This window comes from Phalacrocorax carbo, chromosome 1 (assembly GCF_963921805.1).
Source record: "Phalacrocorax carbo chromosome 1, bPhaCar2.1, whole genome shotgun sequence".
Lineage (NCBI taxonomy): Eukaryota > Metazoa > Chordata > Aves > Suliformes > Phalacrocoracidae > Phalacrocorax > Phalacrocorax carbo.
The window spans coordinates 200,549,712-200,571,067 of NC_087513.1; the positions used below are offsets into that span (position 1 = coordinate 200,549,712).

Genomic DNA, 21,356 nt, shown 5'->3' on the forward strand with positions numbered 1-21,356 from the left:
GTCTCTATGGGTATGCGCGGTTAGTAAAATTAGGGCTCATTCTTACCATTTTCGGTTGGGGAAAAAACTGTGGCAAAGTTTGTCTTTTTAATATGCCAAGTATTTAATAAATTTATAAGTGACTGTTACGTGAGTGCTTGTGAATTTTATAATAGTGAATTCACTCATTAGGAACTAAGGGATTTATAGTTTTTCAGCAGAAGTTGAAAAAAAGTCATTCTAGGATAGAATGGAAAAATTCATAGGTTTACTGTAGGCAGTGGTATATGGTAAAATGATGTGTTTAAAACTGCAAATATTTGACTTTGATTTTAAGCATGAGTTATTGCTACCTTTGTCCATGGATGTTCAACCATGGAAACTCCCAACAATGTGGGATTTGTATGTGGGTCTGAAGGAAGGCTCAAACTTGTGCATTTGAATTTGTAAACAGATGCCTTTACATTGAGGGGCACTCTGGCAAAACAGTACAGAGACTGCATTAGAAATCTGGGTGCCGCATTCTGGCCACATTGTGTAAAACGTCCTCCCAGCATTTTGCTGCAAGTTAGGTAGCACTGTGTTTTTTTTCCTTTTTAGAGAGTCTCTGAAAGGGCGTGAAGAAACATGCAGTATGATGAGATTTATTTCCTAGAGCCTGATATCAGGAGTGAACTATGCTTTTCAGTGTGGGAAGTAACCTAAGCCACAGATGTCCCACATTTCCCATGGGAGTCATCAAAACCCCTCAGATCACATCAGTGAGTCCCAGGATACAGCACAGTTCTGGCTGATTCCTTCAATCCAAATTCTGTTATTCCCGTGGCAGGTTCATGTAAATAGCAATGGAGTCCTACTTGCTTCTAGTGTAAAATCTCAGTACGCTGTTTGCAAGTGCAAGTGTAGGAAGTTGGATATGAAAATAGGAGGAGATAGCATGTACAGTGCTTTATATTGTACTGTGTTACTGATTTTACTTTTTTAATGTAAAATGTATTAGTAGTGAATTTAGATATTTTCATTTGTCTTTGTAATTCTATAAAAACGACTGTGTTGGGTTTGTTTGTATTCTGACAGTTTTAACTTTAGCAGTGTTATGCTAATAAACTGCCAGTATGAACTAGTGTTACATGCTGTGATGTGCTCGTGAAGTATGGTGGAATGTTTTGATCTTGAAGGAACAATCTTCTGTGGGATTATCAATATTCTATTTCTATTATCAGTATTTTTAAATAATAAACAGTATTACATTAGTAGTGCTTAGCGATGAGCATAAATTTTGACTATCAGTATACTTGGTAAGTATTGCACTTCATCAACATATAATAGTATGTTAAGGTGTTATTATTATTCCTTACATTAAACTCTATTTTTAGGATTCTTCAGTTGAATGGGTTGAGTCAAATGTGTCACAGCCAGATAACACAGAAAAGGCTTGGAAGGTCAACAAGCAATCAGATGCTGTGAAAGAACCCTCCCTGCAGGTGAGCAGTTTGATAACTACTCCAGAAATAAATTCAGCATGACCAAATGTGAAACGTGCTTAGGTTTCTTGACAGGTCTTTTGCAATGTGTTGAACAAAACCTATTTTACAGACAGATATCTTTGTTTAGCTAGGTAAATGTTACATTTTATTCATTGGAAGACTTCTCTACCTAAGAGTTGCTTAGTATTTAGCAAGGCACTATACTTAAACTTGCCTAGCACCAATTCCTTTCATCATGTTTTGAGGCTCTAGCAGCTTAACTTGATTTTCTTGAAGAGGTCAACTCAAAGGTCTTGACTAGACGTGTTCATTTTTTTCTGCATAATTTTGGTGGCTGTTCTACAGTTGAATGCTTCTGGGGTGCTTAAACGGATACAAAGAAGAGAGGTATAGTACTTCTCAGCCACAATATTTATGGAATCAATGCTTCTTTTGATCTTCCTAGGTAAATTCTGTGCCCAGTAAGCAGTGTTTATTCTGGAAAATGGAGTAATTCTGAAATGAACTGCTGTGATTTTAGTAACATAGATGTAGTGACATATCATCCTCAGTTGTGTGAAATGATGATTTTTAATTTAGTGTCTAATTCCACTCCTGAAAAAAGTCGTTGTTTCTCATTCTGAATTTGTGCATCTTGTTAAGAGAAATAAAAAGGATCTCTGAATTGTATCTATTTTCTTTGAAAAGTAATGAAATATAAATCCTTACATATGTCATGATAATTTATACTGCAAAACCTGTTTTTTTTCCAAGCATTTATTGTATAATGTTTGCCCTGGGCTTGTCTATTTTTGGATGAAGAGTGTGCTTTTGAAAGGTATTTGCTGGTCATCCCTACTTTTCATAATGTGATCCAAAATTCGAGGTCTTGGAGTTCTTAAAACCATTCCTAGTTGATTAAACTAAATTAGAAAATATGTTCTCAAGAGTGCCTAAGGTGCTCCATGGGACCAGTCTTGGATTAGTCCAGGATGCTTACTTAAAAAAACCAACCAGGACCCCCAGAAACAAAGAAAATCCCCAAATGACAGGCGCCAGGCTCTTTTCAGTGGTGCCCAGTGACAGGACCAGAGGTAATGGGCACAGACTGAAACACAGGAGTTCCTGTCTGAACATCAGGAAACAGTGTTTTACTGTGAGGGTGATGAGGCACTGGCACAGATGATCCAGAGAGGTTGTGGAATCTTATCCCTTGTTATATTTACAGCTGTCTGGACATGGTCCTGGGCAACTGGCTCTAGGTGGCCCCTATGAGTAGTGGGGTTGGACCGGATGACCTCCAGAGGTCCCATGCACATCCACTTCTGTTGATCCGTGTTGCTTGCTAATGTGGGCATAGATATTATTGAATCACTTGAAGATAGAAAGGAACTGAAAAATAATCTATAGAGGTGATCTGAGAAGTGTAGTGTTTCATCTGTGAAACTCTGGTGTGTTGTCTAATACAGCTTTTAAATAATGGAGAAAGTGCGACATATAGCATCTATTCAGATTGACAACTCAGACTTGAAACCTACTGAAGATATGAAGACTCTTCTGCAAGGACATTTTTCAAAATAGGTGTAATCTTTTCATTTTGGTTGCTATACTATCCACACAAGTGTCCCAAATACTTGTTTTTGTAGAGTAGTTGTTTATAATGTGTATGTTACTGCTTTCTTTTGAGGCTTCAGGTGTTGTGTGTATAAAGGTAGTAGGTATATCTAATTATCTGCTGCTTTTCATAGAATCGTTAAGGTTGGAAAAGACCCATAAGATCATTGAGTCCAACTGTTAACCTATCACTGCCAAGTCTACCACTAAACCATATCCTCAAGCACCACGTCTACCCTTCTTTTAAATACCTCCAGGGATGGAGACTCAACCATCTCCCTGGGCAGCCTGTTCCAATGCCTGACCACTCTTTCGGTGAAGAAGTTTTTCCTAATGCCCAACCTAAACTTCCCCTGGTGCAGCTTGAGGCTGTTTTCTCTCGTCCTATCGCTTGTTACTAGGGAGAAGAGACTGACCCCCGCCTTGCTACAACCTCCTTTCAGGTAGTTGTAGAGAGCGATAAGGTCTCCCCTCAGCCTCCTCTTCTCCAGGCTAAACAACCCCAGCTCCCTCAGCTGCTCCTCATAAGACTTGTTCTCTAGACCCTTCACCAACTTCGTTGCCCTCCTCTGGACATGCTCCAGCACCTCAAAGTCCTCCTTGTAGTGAGGGGCCCAAAACTGAACACAGTACTCGAGGTGCGGCCTCAGCAGTGCCGAGTACAGGGGCACGATCACCTCCCTGCTCCTGCTGGCCACACTATTCCTGATAGAAGCCAGGATGCTGTTGGCCTTCTTGGCCACCTGGGCACACTGCTGGCTCATGTTCAGCCGGCTGTGAACCAACACCCCCAGGTCCTTTTCCTCCAGGCAGCTCTCCAGCCACTCCTCCCCAAGCCTGTAGCGTTGCATGGGGTTGTTGTGACCCCAGTGCAGGACCCGGCACTTGGCCTTGTTGAATCTCATACTGTTGGCCTCAGCCTGTCCAGGTCCCTCTGTAGGGCCTTCCTGCCCTCCAGCAGACTGACACTCCCACCCAGCTTGGTGTCATCTGCAAATTTACTGAGGGTGCACTCAATCCCCTCATCCTTTCTTTAGAGTTTAGTCTTAACTTTTCAAATGTGCTTGGTCTGGTTTAGGTTTCGTAAATGCAGTTTTCTACCTGTTACTGTGCGTACAGTTCACAGAATTTTGATGTATAACTGTTTAATTTGAGGGTGCAGTTAGTGCCTAGATATCTGAGGTATGAACTATGCTCCGTTACTGATTGCAGATTTTGTATACGCCAGGAGAGATGTAGGAGGTCATGAAGTCAGAATTAGCAAGATGAAAAGGAATTAGTCTAGATGTACGGTATTCGTATAAGCAAATAATAAGCAGTCTATATGGTTCTCATATTTACTAGTGTCTTAAATCCATTGTGAACATGTACTTTAAATTACAGAAAGACATTTATGAAATTTATTTGTATAAATTAATATTAAGACCCCAATCTTTCAATTTTTTAATATCATATTTGCTTTTCATTAAAGTATTTAATATGTGTTTGTAAAACCTATACTGTTTATTGTAAGTAACATTTGTCAGCAGTTGCACTGGTTTGATTTGTACCTAAGCCATGGTTTTGTTGGAAGTATGAACACTAATTCTTTGTGTTTACTTTAAAGAGAGAAGAATGGATGAATTTAGACTTCATGTCATTGAAAACCACATCAGTAGCAGCTATCAGAGGTGAAAGACACAAAGAAAAAATATTGGAACGACAGAAGGCTCAAGAACTTGAGCAGGTAGGAGGAATTAATATATTGACTTTCTTCTGCATCTTACTAAATTTTGTGTGATAAATGAACCAGTGAATTAGTTCAAATATGCAAATCTATAGTTTTTAAACTCATGCCTGATTTGTTGTGTGATAGTGATTTTAATTAAATTGATCAATTATTTTTCCATTTGGGATGGGAAGAGTTCATACAGAAGGCTTATCTTGTGGAGAAAAGCCTTTGAACTATCTTCTAGGTAAGGAGAAAGCCGGTTTTGTTAGTACCAAGTATCTGTAATAAAGTGCTTCTTACTTAATAGCAATGGCAGACTGTGAGACTGTGGGTCTGGCCTTCTTCCCCATGGTGTGTGTGAAAGGAGCACCATTGTTCTGTGTGATAAAAGCTTGCCTAAGTTACTGTGTTAAAGTGCAGGGTGCTGAGGCTTAAGAAAGAATTCAAAGTAGTTGCTGTGCCTTTCGTGCTGAAGTTCTGTGTAACACATGGGTGGATCACCATCTGGCTGGGGAAGGGGTTGCTGCTGTTAAATTAGTTGTGTTTACATGCAGTTGCTGGCTGCTTCATTTGTTCATTCAGCTCCTTAAATGCATCTCAGTCTGATCTGAAAACATAGTTGCTGATCATTATCTGATACTTACTTGTCCTCACATCTTACAGTAGGCCATTTGTTGCTGTTAGGTTTTCCAGTTAGTTGTGTTCTGGCTAAGAACCAGCCTGACCTGGAGCACTGTTCTTCCTATGCAGTGCTTTGGTTATTGTCTTTTGAGAAGGGATTAATCTTTTTGTTGCCACATATTTTTTTGCTGAACATTTTCTCTGAACTGTTGAAGGACCATTGAATGTGGAGATCTTAAATCACCAGAATGCCAGCATGTATTATATGGTTAATGACAATTTATATGTATTTTTGATCCTAGAAGAATATGATTTTTATAGACCCTCCCACTGAACCACTTGCTCTCCATTCAGGTTTATACTTTTGTGTTTTCTACACCAGAATGTCTGTCCTTTCTTTGATACCCAAAGCAAAGTGTACAACAGATGCATAGAGCGTGCCAGTGCTGGTGATGAGTTGATGATGTAACACAGACGAATTCAAAATTTTGTCAGTGCTGGAATGCCTGATCAGCTCTTTTCTCCAGTCAACTTCCTTGCCTGTTTCCAGAGAAGTCAGCTGACAGAATCACAAAAAGTGATCTAGTTTGAAGGTGAAAAACAGTAACTTGAGGTAAAACTAAGATCCCCCATAACAGCAGTGCTTCAGACACAAGTGCGTATTACTGCTACACTGGTAATGTAGTCAAACAGTAAAACTGCTTCTGTGTAATAAGGGTGCCAACTAAGCACATGTTTGAGAGGTTTGACTCAGAATGGAGAGTTATGTTTATTTCTACCTGGCTTTAGATAGCACAAGTTATGAATAAGCTGTTCTATTCCCACACAAGTCTCACAAAATTAATAAAATATTTTAGAAAATACAAACGATATGCTATGCACACATTAAAATTATTTCTGTTTTAGGCCATGCTGTCTGAGAGAGAACTCAATCCCTATTGGAAAGACGGCGGTACAGGTTTACCACCAGAGCAGGATGAAGCAGCTTCAGTTAAGAAAGGTAGACAGCAACTTTTAGTAATAATCTTAAATTTCTGTCTCCAGTCTCTGGGCTCTGTCTTGGTAACAAGTTACTACTAATGTTGATGTAAAGGGATTATGAATAACATGTAATAAAGTAAAATTTGGATGAAAATTCAGTAGTGATTATTGGGTTCATATAGTATTTTTCTGCATAATTTCTCTTCACTGGTTTTTAATCTTGAGTGGTTTGACCTTCAGTATCTTTACAGAAATTCTCCATTTTGAACTAATTAAAGGAAAGCACGATTTAACCAAGACAAGATAAATTGTTGTCATCTCATTTGGTTCCTTTCATTCCATTACACAAATTATAGTTTTAAAATATTCAACCACAGAAGTCTGAGTCACACTAAAATGAAGTACATTACAGATGCAGCTTGTGACAAATATTATTTCTGTAACCTTTTCACTTCTTTCCTTACCCTAGGGTTATCCTGCATATTTCCAGCAAGAACAGTTAGAAAAACGTTTTTCTTAATGTCACGAAGCATTTATCATGTGATAAGAAGGGTCCTTGTATTCTGTTAACATGGAATTAAAAGTAGGGTCCTTGGCTTTTCTCTTTGGGAGCCTTTCCCTGTGGACAGTCTGTCCTGCAAACCATTAGCCTCGTGCCCAGTTTTAGGAGCCACAGTCTGTAAGAGGTGACAGGCGTCAGCGAGTATGTCCCCTGAACGTTAAGACCTCTGCTAACTTCTCAAATGGAAATCAGCGGTTACTCATTGATTTTTTTTTTTTTTTTTTTGAGAAGGGCAATGCACTTGTTTGTATGTAAGGGGTATGCCAAAGAATTGACACAGAAAGTGGAAGCAATAAAAAGGTTCTTTAATTTCATAAAAAACCCCCACAACTTCTCATATGCCACTTCTGTTTTGGAAACTGCTTGTTGTTTTCTATGATAAAAATCAGTGGTATTACTGATGTATATCCATCATTAAGTTACAACAGCATGTAATTGTATTATTGTATTCTTTCTATTTTTCTTTTGCACCCCTTCAATTTTTACATTAAGTTTAGGTGAAGGTTTAATGTCACATACAGTGTAAGGTTAAACAGGAATAACTACAACCTCTCATTGTTTTCTACTTTAGTTACAGCGGTAGAAGATGCTGGATTAAGTTGGTTACGAAAATCATACCAAAGGATGAAGGAGCAGGCTGAGAGAGAGAAACGAAATTTTGAGGAAATTGTAGCTGAGAGATATGGGGTAAGGATCTCAAATTAATTTTTTTTTAATACTAATAGATGCTTGGAAAAGGTTACTTTCACATAAAGGCACAAATATTTAGTGTGTAGTGTAAGACATAAGGAAAGGAGCAGGAAAAAAGAGTCTCTGAAGTTTCTCTCAAGTGATGAAGAGTTTAAAGCTACCCAGCCTTTTATATCTTTTTTGTTAAATATTTTTAATATACGGGATTCTATAGCAAATTTAAAATACGTATCTTCTACATCAGGAGGTTCAGATGATCCCAGCTAGAAAGTACCTGAGTGCTTCCAAAATTATGATGTATACTAGAAAATGCATTTTGTTCTCCTGCATGTAGTGGATAATAATAATGCCAAGATAATTTTGAGAGCTATGTCAAATTTTACCAAGTATGAATCTTCTGGCTACTTGTGACCTGCTTAGTCGAGATCTGTTGAGAAAGCTGCTTGCTTCTGAAGGGTTTAAAAGTCTTCAAAATTTATTTTTAATAAAACAGTCTGCCATAGATACTTAGGGACATGATCTAGTGGTGGACTCGGCAGTGCTAGGTTAGCAGTTGGACTCGATGATCTCAAAGGTCTTTTCCTATCGAAACAATTCTATGATTCTATAACTCTTTAAAGCCTGTCCTTCTTATGTATTATATGAATTATTGTCTTTAAAAGCATTGGTCAAAGGTGTGGGGTGTTAAATCTTGGCCATAGCGTTACATTTGAGTTTTCTGTGGGTTTTTTGGTTAGGCTGGTTTGGTTGTGGAAATGTTGGATAAAACAGTATGACTTCATGCTGTTGTCTTTGAACTGAACTGTAGTCACTCCTGAGTGACGAAACCAACATGGTCAGTGCTGGTAGAAATGTTTCAGTGCCAATGATTGCAAAGAATATTATTTTTAAGAATCTTTCTCAAGACACTAGGGTTCAAACAGCATGAGCCACTCTGGCTGCTGAAATACAGGATAGTGATTGAAAGAGGTCCCTGCCTGATTTGCTTCAGTATGTAATGTTTTTTTGGGCGGGGAGGGAGAGGAGGGAAGTAATTGGTGGCGTTTAATTCAGCTCAGAAGAGGGAAGACGAACAGCCCACATTTTGCATAATTGCCTAATGGACAGAGTATTTGTCCAGAAGGCTGGTGACAGTGGTTCAAAGTCTGTTTCAAGCTAAATATTTTGAAACCACTCTCCTGTGTTTTTAAGAGTTTAACTAGACTGTAAAGTGGTTTAGTGGGAACATTCATAGGCTCTACAGAAGCTGAGCATCTGGTGAGCAAAAATGCAAAGTTCATGAGTAAGAAAGAGGAAGACTTTCTTCCTAGCTCAAGCCCCTAATCTCCAGGTTGCTAGGAGGAGACAGTTCTGAGGCTCTGGTCCCAGGAGTGCTTTAGCACCGTATGTTAGAACTACAGGATAAAAGTTAGAAATAGGCCAAGAGAAACGATCTGATAGTCTTCCCAACAGAGCATCTTAGACACGAGGCTGTACGTTCCCTTTCTCATACTGGTCTTCCTTTCCACTCCATGGCTCATGCCTTGCCCTTTGCACAGTGACTCATTTTCACAGAATGGTGCCTTTCTTCTAATACATTTTAAGGAGTTTCACAATACCCCACGATCTTAAAAACAGTATGACTTTTTTTTATTCTTTCTTATAGTCAATGGAGGCATTTCAGTCACGATTAGAAGATGCTGAAAAAATTGCATCCAGAAAGGAAAACGATTATAGAAGTGGAAGATGGAAGAAAACTGACTATCCAGAAAGTGAGAAAGAGAAGAAAGAACATCCTGTGAAAAAGAATACACGAAATGAAGATGATAGAAACAGGAACATGTCGGGGGGCTATACTAGGGAGAAGTATGGTAAAGGATGGGTGCAAGAAGACAAAGGTTACACAAGAGGTATGTCGAGAGAATACCAAGAACGTGGACACAGTAGCACGGACTCAGTATTGAGAGGCTACAGCTCAAAAGCAGAAAAACACTCTGATGAAAAACAAAGCCTGGAAAATAGTTCATCTCTAAGCAACATCAAACACAAGTTTCTGAAACCCTCTGAAGATGATTTATCATCTTACAGTGCACCTAGAGACTACAAGTCACAGCCGTCCTCTTCCAAACTGCCAGTTCATACCTCTTTGAGCAGCCGTTTCCAGAAACCTAGTGAGGATACTGCGCTGCACACCAAAACACACACGGAAGGTAACAGTGAGAAACTGATGTCTGATCAAAAAGCATCAGGTACTAGGGAAAAAATTGATGACAATATTTGGGAAAGAACTCCAAGTGATGAAAAAGAGAAGTCGCGACAGGAGTACCCCAGCGATATCCCTGAGAAGAAACAAACAACTTTATGTGACAGTGAAACATCCTGTTCTAGGTATTTTACAAATATCTTTATTTGTCTTTTGTTTGCTGTACTTTTCATGGCAAATTTTAGCAGAAACTTGGTCTTCGCTGTGACAGTATTAGATCTGATCATATCTCTTTAGGAGAAGGCTAGCCTCAGCTAGGGGCAGCTAAAATGGACCACTGTAGAAGTAATGAACACCCCCTATTTGTCCCGTCTCCTTGGCATATTTGAGAATTGCCAATGATAGATCATTGTCTGCTTCTTTCTAATGTTAGTTCTCACTGCAGTAAAATTGGCCTCTTAGGCAAAGAAAAAAAAGGCAAAACAATATCTTAACTGTTGTGAACTTACAAAAGACGGACTTGAAATGTTAGAAAATGCTGACTGAAAACTGAAATAATTAACGCAGCAGGGATAGGTTTGCCACCTGTGAGATGAACTCATATGCTATAGTAGTAGCATATGAAAAATAGTAGAAGGTATTGATTAGGAGAGTGCATTTTCTGTGGAAAAGGGGAAGGATGAATAGGAGTGGGAAGGAAAAACTAATACATGTTAGGAATTTCAGTTTATGTGACTTGATTTAGTGAAAGACAATGGAGAGTAGTAAGGGAGAGGTGGTCAGAAAAGTAAGTTGTAGATAACTGAGCTTTTGCTCTACTTGAGACCCCCTGTTCTCCAGTATTACCACCTTGCTGCTGCTTCCAGTGATATGAGTAGTGTGGTTATTACTGTAAATGCTTTCTTTCGGATCTTCCTGATAATAGGTAGGCAAAAGTATTTTAGAGTCAGGAAGGTGTTATTTAATTGCTGGGGAAAGGTGGACAAATAAATATTCTTGGTTGGAGTATGTAAGAAGCATGATATGATTTAGTTGAAAACAGTATTTGATGAAATATGATCAAGTGTGTAATCTCTTTTTCTGCAAATAACTGACATAAGCTTATAAAACTTCTAAGAGTGGGGCTATACATTTAATATTTAATTGTTGGATTCTAATAACAAGGTAATATTTTAAAAGTATTTATTTTATTTATAACTGTTTGACATGTTGTACTTGCAGAGACCTCACTGTGTATTTGCAAAGAAAAATTGTACGTTAAATGAGTACTGCATGACTAACCAGAAACAGGCAGCTTAATCTACACAATTCTTTATATTGTATAGGTTGGATATTTTTTCCAGACTTTACTTGCTATATTTCCTACTTTGATAGGAGCCAATAAATTTACATTTCTTTGATAGCAGGAAGATAGATTGTTTGCCTGATGTTCACTCAATTTATTTATTTATTTTAAAAAGAGTTTGAATATACATTATGGCAGGAGTAGTTCTCGATTCTGGCATGAATGGCTTGTATGCGCTATGGGAAGTCTTACTCATAACTGTTTATCATGTCTTGTTTTATTGTTTATTTTGGTATTTGCCTAGGTGTTATTTTGCTGCAAAATGAGAAATATATCTTTATAGTTGTTTTAGTTAGTCTGAAAAAAAGATCTTGTAGCATTAAACCTGTGATGTACGAGACATTATTAGACATTCGAATTTAGTGATCCTCTTTGTTTTTTTAGGTATTGTCCAAGTAGTTATTGCTCTGAGATGGTTGGGTTTTACCACTTAAATGCACTTTGTAAACTTTGATTAGAATGATTCACTGTGTGTCTGAGCTGGAGCCTGTAAGACTTCCTCAGCTTTTCAGTCCTGGTTTGTTCATGACTTTGTTCAGGTACAAGGTCTGCACAATCCACAGTCGATTTCTGCCCATCTTGGGTAGTGCATTGGTTTCCATAAGGAAATGCAGGTATCCATGTAAGGAGGGATGCTGTGGTGAGCTGGGAGAGTGCACCTGCATTGCAGTTCACGCACAGATGACTCCATGAAAATGAAAATATACGCTCAGAACTATATGTCTGGAACAAATTCAACCGGTTAAGAAGCTGCTTTTCTGCATATGTAAAAAGGCATGATTATGCGTGGCTAGTCTTAGCCTTTATCCTAAATATCATGCACATTTTAAAAAAAAAAAAACACAACAAATACTTCCCTGATTAGCAGCAAATAATCTGTGTAAATGACATATAATCCTTTAGTAAGTCTACCTTCATTCTCGGTTTTGTTTCCTCCATGACTTCCAGAAGGAGAAAGCAGCATCTGACAACTGTGTCGTACAGCTAATGGCAAATAGAAATTCTGACACCCAGTAGACTTTATTTAACTGTAATGAACTACTAACAATAAGAGAGTTTTGGTGATCATCCAGAACTCAGAGACTGAGTGAAGGGACGCCATGTGAAGACCCTGCACTGTGTTCTTATTTGATTTATTTATCAATTTTTTTATTTGGGGGAGCTGGGGGGAGTTAGGTGTTGCTTTGCCTGTGTGGTGGGTTGACCCCATAATGCAACTAAGCATGTTTCCAGCTGCTCACTCATTCCCCCTCCTGCAGAGGGAATCACAAGGGCAAAAGGGAGGAGAATCTCTTGTACTGAATAAAGACAGTTTAACAAACAAAGGAAAGAGACAAGAACAGGTGGTGCAAAGGCAGTCAGTCAGTCACCCCCTCCCATGGGCAGACTGATGCCTAACCAGTCTCTGAGCAGCAGCTACTTTAGAAAGACTGCGCTCCCCAGCTTTTATTGCTGAGCATGGTGTTATGTGGCATGGAATAGCTCTCTTTGGCCAGCCTGGGTCGGCTGCCCTGGCTGTGTCCCCTCCCAGGCTCTTGCCCACCCCAGCCTACTCACTGGGTGTGCAGAGTAAGAAACAGAGAAAGCCTTGAGGCTGTGTAAGCATTGTTCAGCAGCAGTCAAAACACTGGTGTGTTACCAACACTGTCACCAGTTAAGTCAAAAGCACAGCACTGTATGGGCTGCTATGAAGAACATAAGCTCCATCCCAGCCAGATCTAATAGAGCATGTAATTATTGAGTAGGAGTTAGTGATACTATTGCCTCATTATTGTTATCTTAAAAGAAGCAACTACTCCTTTACAGTGTTTTTTTTTTACTTTTTTTTTTTTTGTTAAATAATGGTGAATCACTTTTTTTTTAATTGCAAGTACAAAAACCGTACCTTTTAGCTTTTGGTTACCACATGTAGTAAGTGCCATGCTAATTGTGTCTGGACAGAGCTGCAAATTTTGGGAAACTAGGTTGTGTATGGAAGTGATTTGCTTATTCAATTATTATGATAGAAAAGATAATTATTTTCTTTTCCTTACAGAAGAGAACTAAGCTTAGAAACTATTTAGCTGATATTTTCTTTTGCATGTGTTTTCTTTTTTGTACTGTTAAACCTAATTGTCCATCTTCTTTGATATTTTAATTCTGTTTCTTAGCCAATACAATTACTGAGCTGATTTATTAGTAAAGTGGAGATTACTTAGGCCTGGAAAACCATATAGTCTCTAATAATTGACTCATTTATTTCCAAGTTCTTTTAAGCTGACTCTTAACTCCTAAGCTGCTGTGTGGTTGAGATACTGTATGACCTGTTTTGCTGGTTCCTTCAGTGGGAATCATCTTTTTTTGTAGAATTTTGTAGAAAATTCTGGCTCTTGGAACATTTCAGGTTTGGATATGTGGGGTCGTTATCTTTTGGGAATAATTTATATGCTGCTACTTCTTCCTGGAGTTTCAAGTTTTGTAATACATGTACTCCTTCAGTGATGTTTAGTCAGTCACAAAAAGTAAATCTTCATTGATATGAAGGCTTGGATTAATAGGTGTTGCTGGTTCAGTTCCTCATCTCTCACACTGACAATGCACCTTTTAAGTTTTATCCCTTCTAAAACACAGGGAGAGTTTCTTCAGCCTATGAATCAAAGTGCTTTGGGCAGTTATGACACAGGTTAATTGGAAGTGCTGATTGGATGTCCAAGGGATCTCCCCAGAGGAAAAGTCCATCCAGCTAGTCTTTGCTGAAAATCACAGTTAATAATGTGACTGCTTTAGAGTTTAATATGAGACAAAAGAAAAAGCAAAAGACAACAATGTCTCTAGTCTCAAAAAGTTCAATGATTCAAGTGCTAATGCCACTTAGAAAAAGCATGTATGAAGTAATAAACATCTCTTGCTCCTTTTACTGAAATAGCCTGCCTTATTTTTAAAAATATAGGTTAAGAAGTGAGAACTTCATCTCTGAAGGTTCTGTTTCAGATGAAGTTAATGTAAAGGTTTCTGCTGAGTTTTTGCATTTTGGATTGGGCATCTTCAAACAGATAAAAATAACTTTGGTAATTGCCTCAGGTCTGGGGAGATCTGGCAGTTAAAGATGGCACCATCTTCAAAGTTCTCCTGTTCTTCAAATCCTACAGGGTTTAACCATATTGAGTGGTGAGTGAATTCTCTCTCTCTCTCTTTCTCTCTCCCTTTTAATAGCAGGGACCAATATCATAACTGTATTCTTATGTCTCTTTTGTGTTAGATATTTTACTTTCAGAGTTAGTTGGTTTTAGTCTTTCTTAAAGTTGGAGAAAAAGACCCAAGCTTGTTTGATGCCTCTTTGCAATAATTCTTAGAGACCTTATTTATTATCATAAGAACTCATACAGTGACCTTTTAATATTAAAATTAAGATACAATACTATTTAGCTGTGGCTTTTCTAGGGAGACTTTATATTTTAAAAACAGTACTAATTAGTTTTCCATGGAAACTCTACCATATCAGCCATAACGTCTTTACAAGCAAAGATTATACTGTGAGCAGGTAAGTGTGGGCATATAAGTAGATTTCAAGAAATGGAAGTCCCCTTGGCCTACAGGAGAGCAACTGGGAAATGGGTGATTTTGCTGGAGCTGAGAAGTAAAAGCATAACCAAAGCCAGAAAGGACAGTTACAGAGTGGGTTTAAATTACTCTTTCTGCTCCTCTTTTCCTTGCTTTTTGCTTATACCCGCCACTGGCTCTTGACTGTTTCTTCATGCTGAGAAAGTGTTTATAGATAGTGCTTTTCATTTTAATTGATCTCAAAAGTAAAAGAAAACATACTTCATAGAAGTTTTATTCAAGGTTTTTGGTTTCAAAGTCCTTGGCAACTTCTGACTGCAAATGTATTTGGATAATATGTTGTTATCAATTACTTTGACAGGAGCATATGTACCAGTACAGTAGGCATATAATACTTAATTGCACAGGTGAATACAATGTTATTTTTCTATGGATTTAGTGCTGCTGGTGTTTTACAGACATACGTCAAAAGGTGAGCCGCCTCGGGTCCTTAGTGAAGAGGAAATGAACAGACTGGGAGCGAGGATTGTGAAAGCAGAACTCATGGGAGACATGGTAATGTCTTTGAAAAATTGTCATGGTTTACTGCAATTTTTCTTTAAAGCTCACAGTTACTTAGTTCTTAAAAAAAATTATTTCAGCAATAAAATCCTGCAAAATTTGATCAGGTAGGATTTGTAATTTCTGCTTTAAATGCAGTGGTTCATACACTAGAATAGAGGATTCAGATCCCCAGGTTTTGTAGGCTAGGCAGCATATCCAACCCCACTTGTTCTCTGCCTTTTTTTATAGGATTTGATGTCTTTTTATTAAGCAGGGAGCAGGTGAAAACTACAGAGCTCCCAGTCTGTGTTACAAGATAGACAGTGTCTGGAGCTTTTGTTATTTCATCAACTTTGTCACAAGCATCTACTTGTGGTCTATAGCTCTGCTGTGTAAACATACTTACTAATTATGATATGGAAGTAAAAAACTGAAAGGGACCGCATAGGCCACTGCATCCAGCTCTGCAATGAGAACAACTATGTAATGCTTTGTGGTCAAGTCTCATTCAGGGCGGGCGTTCTGTGGGACTGGGCCCATGGAGCTGAGAGAAACAGCTGCATATTTAACATTGGTTTAGGAAGCTTGTTTCAGACAGCAACTTTGAAGGATCAAAAATTTCAGTCTTTTGGAACACTCTAAACTCCGGAAGTGTGTGTATATTTTTTTTTTTAAATTATATTAAGTATGGCTATAATGAGTTAATTGCATTCAGTATTACTGCCTGGAAGTTTTAGTTATAACAAGGTCATAGTCTGTTAGTTTTTAAGCTGTGTTTTACAAGTGCTTGCTCTGAATAGCTGCTCTTGAGGAAGTAGTGCTAAAATTTTTTTTAAGGATATAATAAAAACCTTTTTTTTTAGAAGTGAGTCCTATCACTATGGGCCTTCATATTTTTTTTTAAAGATTAATTTTTAGTGCACCGGTTTACCTTGCCTCATGTGACAGAATATTTGCACCAAAATCTGCATCACTAAGAAGGAATAAATAAGACATGTTATGGCTTCAAGCACCAAATTAATATTTCCTGAGAAGCCATTGATTCTTTGATTTGTGGGAAGTTTTAGGATGTTTGGCATACAAATTTATTTCTGGATTAGGACATGGTGTTTATCTGTGTCAAAGCCTCTATCACAAAATTTAAGTTAGGAGAAGGTGTCCATTTAATAAACATTTTCTTTCCAATTGATTTGATGTTATGGATTCTTTTTCCACAGATTTCAGATACAGATGTGTGTATGTAGCTTTACAAAAATTGAACGAATACACCTTTTCTAGAAATTCTGTCTATTTGAAATCTTAATCAACCTCAAAAGTGAATTAAAAGTAGCTTCAAGTAGTGTATTTTCTACTAAGATATAACGAGCTAATGATTTAAATAGATGCCTCCATGTTTTAATCTGTAGATTTCCTAGTTAGTATACAAAAAATACACTAGTGAAGAAAAAATATGCTTATGAATGTAATTATATGATAGGTTCGAGAGGGACTGGTGTTAGTCACTTAAGATATTATTTTAAGACATTTCCCTACAGGGCAAAATGATTCAAGCTATCAGTACACTAGTTGCTGTAAAGTACTGGGGAGGGGAAAGTTTTCCAAAGACTTGCATGGAGAGCAGCAAAAATTTTAAAACTTTTTTTTTTTTTCCTACTGCTCAGCTTCAGGAGCATTGTCCAAATGAAAGTTTGGGTGCAGGTGTGGTTTTTTTCTTTTCATCCTGACAGTAACCAAATAAGAGTAACTTGAATAAAAATATACAGGTGTTCTGTGGGGAGAGTGATTCTTTTATTATCCTACCATTTTGTTATGTTTTGACCAAAATCATGTAGCAGAAGTCAACATTACAATTTTACTCTTAACTCTCTCTATATTTTTTTCTACATATGCACTCTGAATTAGCCTAGTTTAAAAAAATCCCAACTACAATATAAATAATAAAGTAACTTATCTTTGCCTTGTTGCTCTTTAAATATTTTTTCTTGGAGTTTTTCTCTGATCAGATTGAAAATGCAGCTTGTGCAAACACACCAGAACAGATGGTTATCTAACAGCATGTCCTGGTGCCTGGAGCTCAAGGTTAGCCATGTGGAACAAATGAATTCTTGATCTATTTTTGTTACTGACTTGCTGCTTGGCGTTGATCACGTGACTTAATTTTGGGGCAACAAGTATAGGCATGATTGTTGGAGTACAGTCAATTAAACTGGCAAAGTGGTCAGAGTATAAATGACTGTCTGTCTTATAGGTTGATAGGTAGTCACCTGGCAATTCTTTGTAAACCAAGATATTCTAAAATGCTTCTATTTATTTAATAAAGAGATGGATGAGAAAGCAGGAGCAACAAAACCAATTTACACAAGACTGTAAGGAGTCCTCATTTTCCACTTCTTGTCCATTTTAATACCAAAGTAAGGTCTTAAGTGTCAAAGTTGGACATGTGGTATAGAGAGATGTGAAACTGCATAGCAAAAATGTATGAGAGAGATTTGCTTAGACCCACTGTGCACATGTGTGTGCATATATAAAAATAAATAAAAGGATACCTACCATAACCTGGAAAGGTTATACACTTGATGTGTTCAGGCTTCCTTATTTAGCTGCCTATACATGAAATACATCTATGCTTAGCTACACAAATAATTTATTAGCAGAATTGAATAATGTTAAAGCATATTTTTTCTGATGTTTGTATGACAATATATGTTTCTATACTTAAAATTTTAAAAAATTAAAAAATCTGATCTCCATTAAAGAATTGTGTGAACTATATTGACATGTTCTCTTTAGTCTTTGTGTCATTAGGGTTTTAAAAAGTATATAAAAACATGAAGAAATGAAATGAGTAGTTAATTCTGATACAAAGGTCTCTCAAAGTTTAAAATGGTTAAACTAATGGAGTACTACCACTTTCTTTGAAGGAGTTAGCTTCAAAACTTCAAGTAGAACTTGACAACGCACGCAAATTGAGGGAGACTCAAGGGCAGATTCCTGCAAAGTCCGGGAGAGAGGTAACGGGAAAATAGTCTTCTTTTCTTTGTCCTAGCACAATGGTAGCATTCAGGTAGCAGCTGAATTGTAGAGGATGTGAAATGTACTTAGGAAAATTACAAAGTGTGACTTCAGATGAGTTACTGTTCAAATTAAATTGTACTTTCTGGTGGTAAACAAAACTCTCTCCATTGTACTTTAGCAACCTACATAGGATTTTTTTACTGGTAATATTTTCTTAGCAATGATACATATTTTCAATTAAAAATAAAACTGGTGTGTGTCATGTTGTTGACTGTTTGCCAAGGAAGCCTAGACCTTGTGATCTGGAGCCTAGGCTGTCTTGCCTTTTAAGCAATTCAGTGACTAACATAGGCACCAAAGCAGGTGATCTGCATCTTGCTTAGCTTGCCAGGATTTGGTGCTGACTATTACATAACTCTGATGTCGCTGAAAAAGCTGACACTTCAAATGTTGTTCTTTTTAAAAGGGTGGTATTCAAGAATTGTGTAGTAATCATTTTCCAAACCACTTTTGATATAGCTACAAGGAACCAGGGTCAATATCTTCATTTATGAGCTCTGTCCTGTGAAAGAGAGGTGACTTTTAGGCAAAACCTGATGTTCTTTGTCCAGTTTGACCCCAATTCCATGGTGGAAATTCACCTGCAAGTCAGCTGAGTTTGAAAAGCCACTCATTTTTGTTTTTTTAAAGGGCTTCATCTCAGACCTCATACATTAACTAGTATTTCTCCAGTCTTTAGAAGACAGATTGAACTAGTAGTTAATGTGTGGCCTCTTGCTGACTACATTGTGACAGTAGTTTTAAAGTATAAAGTCTCAGTCCTTGAATTCACAAGAATTTAAGATTACAACAGCTCTGTGTAGGTAGACTCTGCTTTGTTGCAGTGTAATTGTTAGGCAAGTTCTTCACGTATCTACAAAAAAATGAATAAAGCAGATTAGAGTTTTGTAATTAAACAGGAAAAAATCCATTGAGGTTTTAAAATTGGAAAGCAGAGGGCATGTTTTGGGTGGTCCTCATGAATAACAATTTTGGTCTTAACCATAGTCTGATTTTTTTGATCTTAATTTTTAATGAAAGGATTTTTAAAACTAACAGCATGTAGTAACAGATTCCGATAGGACACCAGAGGGAAATTTTTCACAGTGAGGACAGTCAACCACTGGAATGATCTCCCCAGAGAAGTGGTTGACTTGACCACGTTGGACACCTTCAAGAGTCGTCTGGACAGGGTGCTGGGCTGTCTTGTCTAGATTGTGCTCTTCCCAGAAAGGTTGGACTAGATGATCCCTGAGGTCCCTTCCAACCTGGGATTCTGTGAGTTGTTGCAAAAATACCAAATATAAATACTATTTGAATTTTCAGAAAGGAAAAAATAATTAAAAAAACCCAAACAAAACAACAAACCCAAGTGAAGATATATTTAGCATGAGGCCTCTCTTCTATCATCCTGAGGGCAAATGGTCTCACAGCTTGTGCTTTTACCAAGCAATAAGCTTCTTTGCAACAGGGAGATTCCTCCCTGCATGTAGAATCACCAAATTGAGCTGTGCAAGAGTTTAGCAATTCAGAAAGATGAACTGACAAAGAATAGTCTGCATCCTTCTTGCCTGACGTGGATTCTGATTGGTCTCTGGACTGGCACCTTAAAAATGCATGAGTAGTCCAGGAGGAGCATTACCAAAAAAGAAAGGTATATTATAGACATGGCTAGATTGGAAATACCGTTTTGTTGTCCTAAGCCTCAAAGGGATTTCTGGTCACTTCTATTCATGAACATGCTATAAGATAGTTGTGATTTTTCTTTTATCTTTTGTGTGCCTTTCCATATTCAGTTTTGCACTCGTGTACATATTAACTCAAGCTGGGTCTGGTGACTTATAGGGCATGTCTGCTCCTTGTCCTGCATTCCCTTTAAAAATGGTGGAAGAAGTTGTGAATACATTTAGTCTGCCCCCTCCTTTTCTTCTTCTCATGTGGGAGCTTGACTAAGCCCCCATTGACCATTGTGATTGATATAAGCTTATTTGGAAGATTGAAGGGATTTAAAACCACAGCTCTTTCCTCTCTGAAGTATCCTGGCAGCAAAATGTCTACCCTTGAGAGTTCCATGTTGGCTTTCTCTGAAGTTCAGTATCAGCTTCTTACATAATTCCAGATGTAGGAACTTGGGTTTTAGGTCTGTTCATCTCAGAATGTTTATTTTAATGTTGGAGTCCATCTGTTTTACAGAAACAATCTTTAGTTTGTGGGAACCAGGACTGTTGGCAGTCCTGCTGTTTTGGACTTTACATGGTTTGCCAGTGCAAATAGTACCTTACAGATACAGCACAGCTGATGTCTGTAATTCTGAAAAGGGTTAGTTCTTAAACTGCATCATGCCAGAACAGTATTGACCTCTTAACAACTTGCTGTAAAGTTGCTCAGCTTCTTAGGCTTGCAGTAAGTTGGCAGAATCCCCAAACCACAATGAAAACTTTGAAGTTTACTTGAAGTCACTTGGGTTTTAATTACTGCCACAGCTTGCTTTCCAGAGGGTGAAGGTCTTTCTGTACATTTTAAAGGCTTGCTGTCTTGTCTTTATGAATATGCCTTGCCTGTGCCTCTTTCATGGCTACTGCTAGCCTGTATTAACATGGCTTTTGCGTGTGAGCAGTCTAGCAAAGCTGACAGTTGCTCTGTCCTAAGTCCTGTCCATATGATAGTTGCCAGGGTAGTCCTACAGGTTTTAAAGCTTCAGACTGATTTTGGACTACTGGGACACAGGCAGAATGTGTTGGGTACTCCTGTGTATCAAGGGCCAATTGTATGGCATTGTGTGTCTAAACAATTCAGATGTTCAGAAACCACCTCTGATTTGTGAAGGTGTATTTGATACTGTATGAATCAGTCTTCCTGTAACATTGACCACCAAAGTGACAGCCTCAATCAGTTCAGCCAGCTGTATTCCAAGTAAGATACCTGAAGCAGTTTCCACAGACATGGTTTTCCAAATGGATGTCCCATTGATCCCAAAGTTTGATAGCTTTGCCTCTGCTACCAATAACAAACATGAAGCATTTTGTTTCAGGCAGGTCTGTCTCTGGTTCCTTGGAGCGGCATGGCCA

At 37.9% G+C, this 21,356-nt stretch overlaps 1 protein-coding gene across 2 annotated transcripts in view; it reads left to right on the forward strand.

Annotated features, from left to right (window-relative positions):
* CWF19L2 (CWF19 like cell cycle control factor 2) overlaps window positions 1-21,356 on the forward strand; it is a 93,558-nt gene that overhangs the window by 17,938 nt on the left and 54,264 nt on the right. For both annotated transcript variants that reach the window (XM_064441267.1, XM_064441268.1), the window contains 7 exons: window positions 1,356-1,463; window positions 4,666-4,785; window positions 6,298-6,391; window positions 7,506-7,621; window positions 9,270-9,991; window positions 15,150-15,246; window positions 18,156-18,245. In XM_064441267.1, the coding sequence (XP_064297337.1) occupies window positions 1,356-1,463; window positions 4,666-4,785; window positions 6,298-6,391; window positions 7,506-7,621; window positions 9,270-9,991; window positions 15,150-15,246; window positions 18,156-18,245 (1,347 nt within the window). The remainder of the gene's footprint in view (window positions 1-1,355; window positions 1,464-4,665; window positions 4,786-6,297; window positions 6,392-7,505; window positions 7,622-9,269; window positions 9,992-15,149; window positions 15,247-18,155; window positions 18,246-21,356) is intronic.